Source organism: Nansenia antarctica (assembly GCF_963989245.1).
Source record: "Nansenia antarctica genome assembly, chromosome: 7".
NCBI lineage: Eukaryota > Metazoa > Chordata > Actinopteri > Argentiniformes > Microstomatidae > Nansenia > Nansenia antarctica.
This window is the reverse complement of record NC_137677.1, coordinates 66,153,605-66,163,604: the sequence shown is the minus strand read 5'-3', so window position 1 is coordinate 66,163,604 and position 10,000 is coordinate 66,153,605. Positions and strand designations below refer to the sequence as shown.

The following is a 10,000-nucleotide window of genomic DNA, read 5'->3' as shown; positions in this document are numbered from 1 at the left end:
GTGTGTGTGTGTGTTGTTGCCAGTGTGTGTGTGTTGTTCCCAGTAGTGATGTTACGCTCGACGCAGTAGTCACGACACAGCGTCGATCTTCCGACACAATGTGCGTCGATACAAATGTATCGATGCTTGTGTCAAATTGGCAAAAACCACGTGACTACTCGAACGAAGCTTCGTACGTCACACGAGCACCTCTGACCGGTGTGTCAATCATTCCGCAGACGAGGCAGTGTTCCAAGTTTGGTACTGCATAAAATGACGTTGAACTCACTCATATTCACTCATATTCACTCATATTCGAGGGTTGTCGTCCGAGTGGAGACATACGGACGCTAGACAGAATTCATTTATTGACAGAGATAGAGATAGAAATAGACAGGAGATTGGTAGATATTGATAGATAGACATAGAAGTTAACATACAGAGATAGTCATAGATTCATAATTGCAACACATAGGCTAGCCAGATAGATATACATTTAAAAAAAATGTTGCCTGTTCATGTGCACAAGCAATAAATATTTGATTGTTCACATAAGCACAAGTCTGTCCAGTTTCCACAATGTAGCCTTGTTTTGCACTCTTTCCCTGTTCCACGAGCACGTCCCAACACTGTTGGCCCTGTTATGACATGTTGACCATTTATATCTGCTCCAATTACATGTCAAGGGGATAGTGGAGTGAATAGTGAATTGGACTGGTGATCGGAAGGTTGTGAGTTCAAATCCTGCCTGAAACAACACCACTAGTGTGCCCTTGAGTACTACAATTACTCCAGGGCAAATTCTATTCTATTCATATCAGAAATGGACACAACAGTTGCATTTATTTATTTATTCATATGTATTTATTATAGTCTACTAGACACACCAACATTTAAGACCACATATATGGCCACATACACATCGACACAGTTTGTCACAGCACCTTTATTGAACAAGACATCGCAGATGACGGTGGGCTTATTGTATTTTGCCTCAAATTCCTGACTTGTGAATCAGTCGATACAGCCGCCATACCACGACCTGACCAGCAGATGTCATTGTGGAGCTGCTGTATCGACTGCATCGATAGATCGACACTTTTTCCGACACAATTGTGTCGAACTGTCAATTGCGTCGAAAGCTTCGTTTCCCCCATCACTAGTTCCCAGTGTGTGTGTGTTGTTGTCTGATGTTGTGTCTAACCTCCGTCTCCTCAGGCTCACACCCAAGATCGGCTTCCCCTGGAGTGAGATCAGGAACATCTCCTTCAACGACAAGAAGTTCGTCATCAAACCCATCGACAAGAAAGCTCCAGTAAGACTCACCTGTCAGAGGTCACCTAGGGGTCACTGTAGCGGTCATGGTAGGGGTCAGAGTAGGGGTCAGATTAGGGGTCATAGTAGGGGTCACAGTAGGTCAGAGTATTATATTATTATTATAACATATATAACATATATGCCATTTAGCTGACGCTGTTATCCAAAGCGACTTACGTTGCAGTGCGTGCGTACATGTTTCAGTATATATGCGACACGTTCTAATGCTTTGGTCCTCATGTCGGGATCTGATGTAATGATCTGACTTTTCTTTCAAAAAATGTGAATACATTTCAGTTGTTGAAAATCAACGACACATCGCTGGTCAACTAACACGGCTTGTTTTGTGAGCCTGCTAACAATGTAAAGTAGTGTTCTAGTTAACTAGGTAACAATGTAAAGTAGTGTTCTAGTTAACTAGGTAACAATGTAAAGTAGTGTTTTAGTTAACTAGGTAGCAGTGGGGATTACTCACCCAATCCATTGCGTTGTTGCAGTATTTTAGCTCGTCTAGCGAGTGTGTGTTGTGATTCTCAAAGACGTTGAAACGTAGTTCCGTGTTTCAAAAGAAAAGGCCGAACATTTTGATGTTGGTTGCCGACATGCGGACCAAATGATCAGACTGTGTCACATATGTACTGTATATCTAAAGGAGTCACTATAGTTCCTGACCCTCCTCTCCATCCTCCTGCCTCCCTGCAGGACTTTGTGTTCTACGCGCCGCGGTTGCGGATCAACAAGCGCATCCTGGCGCTGTGCATGGGGAACCACGAGCTCTACATGAGGAGGAGGAAACCCGACACCATCGAGGTCCAGCAGATGAAGGCCCAGGCCCGCGAGGAGAAACACCACAAACAGATGGAGAGGTACACACACACACACACACACAGATAGTACACACACACACACACACACACAGAGATAGTACACACACACACACACACACACACACACATAGTACACACACACACACACACACACACAGATAGTACACACACACACACACACACACACACACAGATAGTACACACACACACACAGATAGTACACACACACACACACACATGCACATAGTACACACACACACGCACATAGTACGCACACACACACACACACACACGCACAGATAGTACACACACACACACACGCACACACACACACACACACACACAGACAGAGAGATAGTACACACCCACACACACACACACCCACACACACACAGATAGTACACACACACACACACACACACACACACACACACACACACACACACACACACACATAGTACGCACACACATGCACACACAGATGGTACACACACACACACACACACACAAACACACACACACACACACACACACACACACACACAGATAACACACACACACACACACACACACAGACAGACAAACAGACACACAGACACACTCCTTATCTTACAACATCATATAAATACACCAAACTACCGCCACACAGCCATAAGGAGTGAACCACCAGAGCGTAATGTTATGTCTGACCAGAAGGGGGCAGCATTGCATTTAACTACGACTGTTGTCATTCCTGATCTCCTTACTGTTGGAATCAGAATCAGAATCTCTGGTTCAGGTCTTCAGCATCGGCATGGCAGCAAGATACACAATCACAATCACAGAGCAAGGTAGAATAAGTAAAGTCATGATGAAGTAATAAAGTGATGCTGCCTTTCTCTGCAGAGCCCAGCTGCAGAACGAGAAGAAGAAGCGCGAGCATGCGGAGAGGGAGAGGGAGAGGATAGAGAGAGAGAAGGACGAGCTGATGGAGAGACTCAGGCACATCGAGGCTCAGACACTAAAGGCACAGAAAGGTAAACGACCTGTCAACGACCTTTCACTCTGCAATGTCCTGTTAACATGGAACACATCTAAGTAGAAATATTTAGTCATTATCATTTAGTCAGTTATTTTAATATATATTATATTCTTAATATATTTTATATTCTTAATATATTTTTATATATATTAAAATAACAGCATATATATACAGTATATACACTCACCGGGCCACTTTATTAGGTACACCTGGCTAGTACCGGGTTGGACCCCCTCTTTTGCCTTCAGAACTGCCTTAATTCTTCGTGGCATAGATTCAACAAGGTGCTGGAAACATTCCTCTGAGATTGTCAAGGTCCATATTGACGTTATAACATCACACAGTTGAAGGTTTGTGCCAAGAAAATATCCCCCACACCATTACACCACCACCACCACCATTATCTTCGCCTAGCGAACTGCCTCTTACTGGATATGTTCTATTTTCTGACCATTACATTCTCTGTTGCCCCTAGAGATGGTCCTAACCCTAACCTCTAACCCCTAACCCCTAACCCTAGAGATGGTCTTAACCCCTAACTCTGACCCCTAACCCCTAACCCTAGAGATGGTCTTAACCCCTAACTCTGACCCCTAACCCCTAACCCTAGAGATGGTCTTAACCCCTAACTCTGACCCCTAACCCCTAACCCTAGAGATGGTCTTAACCCCTAACTCTGACCCCTAACCCCTAACCCTAGAGATGGTTGTCCAGGAAACTCCCAGTAGATCAGCACTTTCTGAAATACTCAACCCAGCCCGTCTGGCACCAACAACCATGCCTCGTTCAAAGTCGCTTAAATCACCTTTCTTTCCCTCCCAGTAAACAAAGAGTCCAAAAGACGTCCTCAGGGAAGCCGGAATGTGGGTTCAGATGACGTCTTTCTAGTGTTTCTAGTCCTAGAAAGACGTCATCTGAACCCACAATTCCGGCTTCCCCGAGGACGTCTTTTGGACGTTTTGTTTAGGGGTTTACCTAATAAAGTGGCCGGTGAGCGTATATATATATATATATATTAGATATTAGATATTTTTATAGAGTACCAGTCAACAGTTTGGACACACTTTCCCATTAAATTGGGGAAGTGTATCCAATCTGTTGACTGATACTATATATACAGTATATATAAATAAAAGAACACCTTTAACACCAATATGTTATTTTAATATCTTAAAATAACACCATTGTTAGAAATGACTTATGTGCTGGTTGGCCAGTATGACTGTAGGCATTCATTCAGAATGGTTGAGGTAACGGTTAGAGTTGGGCGTTACCTGTGAGTGGTTAGGTGTCAAAAGGTATTATAAATAAATATTAGCAACAACAATGAGCAAAGAATACATTAAAATCACTTTAGTCAAAACAGCCCAGTCTATTCTACGCCCTCATACCGTCATCTTCCCACAGCATTCTCCCTTTTGTGTCCCAGCTGTGTAACTGCATTGTCAATATTTGCATGTTACACACACAAACACACACACACGCACGCACGCACACACACACACACACACACACACACACACACACACACACACACACACACACACACACACTCACACTCTCATGCCCTCAAGCTAAGGATACACCTTCCCAGCAGAATCAAATCAAATCAAATCTAATTTTATTTGTATAGCGCATTTCTTACAAGATGCAACTCAATGCGCTTCACACAATGAAAATGTTCAGTCAATCAGTCAATCAATCAATCAATACTGACAGAGCCGCGAGCAGGCAAAAGTAAAAAACCTGTATACTATGTAGCCAGGAAAAATTCCCTTGCAGCCCTCTACCAATAGAGCGACTACTAGCCAGTTTGCTTACCAGTACCCAGCGGTCCCCCAGGGGAGGCCAGGACCACCGGCACAAAGCAAGCAAGCAAGGGCAAAAACCTGTACACCATGTATCCAGGAAAAATTCCTTGCATATTATCGGCGTACACACTGTCCATAAATTTTGTGTTGTATTTGCATCGTTCTGCATCCAGTATGGTCACAGGTCCTGCCAAAAGAGAAACTTAAGCACAGTTATGATGCAACAACACAATAGGGACAATAAAGATGACAGCAATACAACCTGATGGTGGTCCTGGTACACTCTTGTACCGGTTCCAGTACTGCTCTAGGTGCTATTTGGAGCTGAAGTTACTGTAAACTCCAAACCTTCTTCTGGTTAGTCACAACCTAACATACTATAATAATAATAATAATAATAATAATAATAATAATAATAATAATAATAATTATTATTATTATTATTATTATTATTATTATTATTAGTACCGGTAGTAGTATTATTATTATTATTATTATTATTATTATTATTATTATAATACATTTTATTTGTAAAATCACTTTACATAAGGAATCTCAAAGTGCTACAATTAAAAACAAGAAGATAAAACAATAAACATTTTCAATTAAAAGGCTAAAAAAAGGTTTTAAGGCCTGGTTTAAAAACATCCTACATATCTAACATGGGTATGTTCATCTAACATACTACTTATCTAACATAGGTATGTTCATCTAACATACTACTTATCTAACATAGGTATGTTCATCTAACATACTACTTATCTAACACAGGTATGTTCATCTAACATACTGCATATCTAACATACTACATATCTAACATAGGTATGTTCATCTAACATCCTACATATCTAACATAGGTATGTTCATCTAACATACTACATATTCTGGAATCAAGAAACCGTAGTTAACTCTGAGCTCATTTTATTATGCCAAGTTGACAGAGACCCTAACCCTATACACAGTAACCATGGGTCGTGACAGGGTCGTGAGAGGGTCGTGAGAGGGTCGTGAGAGGGTCGTAAGGGTCGTGACAGGGTCGTGAGAGGGTCGTGAGAGGGTCGTAAGGGTCGTGACAGGGTCATGACAGGGTCGTGACAGGGTCGTGAGAGGGTCGTGACAGGGTCGTGAGAGGGTTGTGAGGGGGTCGTGACAGGGTCGTGAGAGGGTTGTGAGGGTCGTGACAGGGTCTGGTGAAAACGTCCTCAGGTTGGGGACTAGTAAACACCTGGCAAGGTCATTTTTCAGTTTTTCTTTTACAGATGATAGTAAATAGTTTAAGAAGATCTGCATGTCACAACATGTGATGAACACATCACTACACATCATTAGACACAGGCCTTGCCTTTGAACACGTCCTAAAACATCCGTTTGTTTACACGCCGTGTGTCACTAACCCAGTAGACAGCTGATGATGCAGTGAATCCAATTCACATTATAAGTATTTAGTGAGAGCGACTCTACTCATGACACAGGTCAGAGAAACATTAAAAGATAGGACGTCTTTTTATTCCCAAATCACCTCTCTGTTCCCATCTTGTGTGTACTTGGACATCAAGCAGCCTCACTCCACAGAAACAGGCTCCTGCCCTATGGCGGTTCCTGAGTTAGGCTCCAGAACCATGGGTTCTCAAGGCTACTTACCTATATATGCTAATCACAGGTACCTTTCACCTCTGCATATGCTCAGGAATGTGTTGTTGCAACATCAGTAACCAGAAACACTCAACATGAGTCTCCAGTCAAAAGTTCACTGTACATATGTATGTATAAAGGTCAGAGTTCACTATACATATGTATGTATAAAGTTCACTGTACATATGTATGTATAAAGGTCACTGTACATATGTATGTATAAAGTTCACTGTACATATGTATGTATAAAGGTCAGGTGATCTGTACCCAGTGAGGATGTTAGCGTGGTGCTTCTAGAGGGCAGTTTTATATCATGTCACTGTTACAAAACATAAAGGTATTCTCCGGTAGGCATAATGCTATGAGCTGTACTGTGAGTGCCTGGGAGCAGAACGACTTCAAAACTGAATAGATAGATATTACATTTTCATAACATCCAAGTATTGTTTAATAATTACAGATCCAATTAAATATGATTCCCGATCATATCCCGAACATATTTGAGGGGTTGTTTTGCAAAAACAGATATCCCCCTTTGTATTTATTATCCTAAATCATGTTTTTTCTTTTAGATTAGATTGGATTCAACCTACAGTACTACGTAAGACAACCAAACACAGTTCGTCATCTAATATATATATATCAATATAAAAAAGATTTTAAAAAGACGAAAAAAAGACGATAGGCATAATACAGTACAAGATAAAGGTGACAGTAGTACAGGTAAGACAGGATACACTGGTGGTGAACTAGTAATAATAGATAGTTCAGTAATAAAGTGTCTGTGCACTTAAGGTTTTGGTAGTCCGTATACATGGGGTGTGTTAAGGTTAGGTAGTCCGTATACATGTGGTGTGTTAAGGTTAGGTAGTCCGTATACATGGGGTGTGTTAAGGTTAGGTAGTCCGTATACATGGGGTGTGTTAAGGTTAGGTAGTCCGTATACATGGGGTGTGTTAAGGTTTGGTAGTCCGTATACATGGGGTGTGTTAAGGTTAGGTAGTCCGTATACATGGGGTGTGTTAAGGTTAGGTAGTCCGTATACATGGGGTGTGTTAAGGTTTAGGTAGTCCGTATACATGGGGTGTGCTTGGGGATGATAGTCAGTTGTCTACAGTAGGACATTGCAATCATTGGACTTATCAGGAACGTTCCCCTTATGAAGAGGTTCATTACTGTCAAGTCATGTGGACGGTGCTCAACTTGTTAATGTCCAGCCTCGCGCTACGTGTAATGAATATGAATGTAAAAAGTCAATATATTTGCAGGAATATCAGTATGAGATGTACAGTAAAGACATATGTACAGTGTGATTCATACTGGACCAGGGTGAATATATGTACAGTTAAGATATGTTCAGTGTATGTGTACGTATATTCTTTGTGTGCACTCATTCATATATAATACGTGAGATGTAATATTTCTATTTTTTAATTTTTAAAATCCGTGTCAAAGTTGCATACGCGCGCTTTTCGGCGTATGCAAGCTTTATAAACGGTGTTTAGTTGTTCAGGCTCACAGGAACAGAAGTGATTCACATACGGAGGCGGTAAACACACAGAGATGCTCGACATTATCCTCCTTTCTCCGCCACCCTTTGGCTCGATCCTCAGGTTCAGCCACAGCCTTTTATACGAGGCTGTATTTGCATAGCGAGGCGTCGTCTTGGACAAGTATGAACCTCTGTGAGTGTGTTTCTCAACACACAGTTCTACTGTTCTGAAGCATGTCATCAGGTTGATGATGATGCGTTCACACAAACAAACAGGAATCTTCCATCACTGCGTCACCGTGGTGGAGCCCAACATGAGGCAAATCTCTCAGCAGCACGTCTTCTCAGGCCTGCCAGCCTGGATTTAAAGGCGCTTATTAAATGACGTTTTTATTACTGTTTATTACTGTGGATCATCACTGAGGGTGATGACTTTATAACTGAGGTAGATTGTGTCGATTGGGATAAGGTGATGTACAGTGTTGCTAAATCTCTGTTCTTTTACACCTGTGTGTGTGTGTGTGTGTGTGTGTGTGTGCACGTGCATGCGTGCGTGTGTCTGTGTGTATGTGTGCGTGCGTGCGTGCGTGTGTCTGTGTGCGTCTGTGTGTGTGTGTGTGTGTGTGCGTGCGTGCATGCGTGCGTGTGTATGTGTGTGTGCGTGTGTGTGTGTCTGTCTGTGTGCGTGTCTGTGTCTGTGTGTCTGTGTGCGTGTGTGTGTGTGTGTGTGTGTGTGTCTGTGTGTGTGTGTGTGTGTGTGTGTGTCTGTGTGCGTGTGTCTGTATGCGTGTGTGTGTCTGTGCGTGTGTGCACGTGCATGCGTGTGTTTGTGTGTGTGTGTGCGTGTGTGTGTCTGTGTGCGTGCGTGTGTGCGTGCGTGTGCGTGCGTGCGTGCATTTGTCTGTGTGTGTGTCTGTGTGTGTGTGTGTGTGTGTGTGTGTGTGTGTGCAGAACTGGAGGAGCAGACTCTCAGGGCGTTGCAGCTGGACCAGGAGAGGAAGAGGGCGAAGGAGGAGGCCGAGAGGCTGGAGAAGGAGAAGCAGGCGGCGGAGGAGGCCAAGGCAGCACTGGCCAAGCAGGCGGCCGACCAGATGAAGAACCAGGAACAACTGGTAACGTCTGGAACAACACACCTGGTTCATACACACCTGGTTGTACACACCTCTACTATAACACACCTCTACTATAACACACCTCTACTATAACACACCTCTACTATAACACACCTGGTCATACACACCTACATACAAATACATACATACAAATACTTTTTCCATGTTCTTTTTTTCATTGTTTTCACTTTATAATTTTCTATAAAAAAGAGTATGATATATTATATATTTTTTTTAACGTCATTATTTTTTTCCTTAGTATGATATAGTATAGTATGATATATTGTTATCATTCTAAGGAAAACAATTATAAAGTAAAACAAAAAGAACATAGTATAGTATGATATATTATATCATTTTTTTCACTTTATTTATTTTTTCCATAGTATGATACTTTATACGTAATACAAACGCAAAGAAATGTAAGAGCAACATGGACACACACATTTGACAACCTAGGATATAAAGGTTTCATATAGGATATAAAGAGAAACCTAGGATATAAAGGGAAACCTAGGATATAAAGGGAAACCTAGGATATAAAGGGAAACCTAGGATATAAAGAGAAACCTAGGATATAAAGGGAAACCTAGGATATAAAGGGAAACCTAGGATATAAAGGGAAACCAAGGATATAAAGAGAAACCTAGGATATAAAGGGAAACCTAGGATATAAAGGGAAACCTAGGATATAAAGAGAAACCTAGGATAGAGAGAGAAACCTAGGATATAAAGAGAAACCTAGGATATAGAGGGAAACCTAGGATATAAAGGGAAACCAAGGATATAAAGAGAAACCTAGGATATAA

At 41.8% G+C, this 10,000-nt stretch overlaps 1 protein-coding gene across 1 annotated transcript in view; it reads left to right on the top strand.

The window, feature by feature from the left end:
- The window catches only part of LOC308162922 (radixin-like), a gene marked incomplete at its 5' end in the record, with an annotated part of 20,539 nt that overhangs the window by 5,288 nt on the left and 5,251 nt on the right, over positions 1-10,000 (top strand). The window contains 4 exons of the mRNA XM_080537063.1: positions 1,198-1,294; positions 1,999-2,162; positions 3,009-3,139; positions 9,031-9,191. Of these exons, the coding sequence (XP_080393189.1) occupies positions 1,198-1,294; positions 1,999-2,162; positions 3,009-3,139; positions 9,031-9,191 (553 nt within the window). The remainder of the gene's footprint in view (positions 1-1,197; positions 1,295-1,998; positions 2,163-3,008; positions 3,140-9,030; positions 9,192-10,000) is intronic.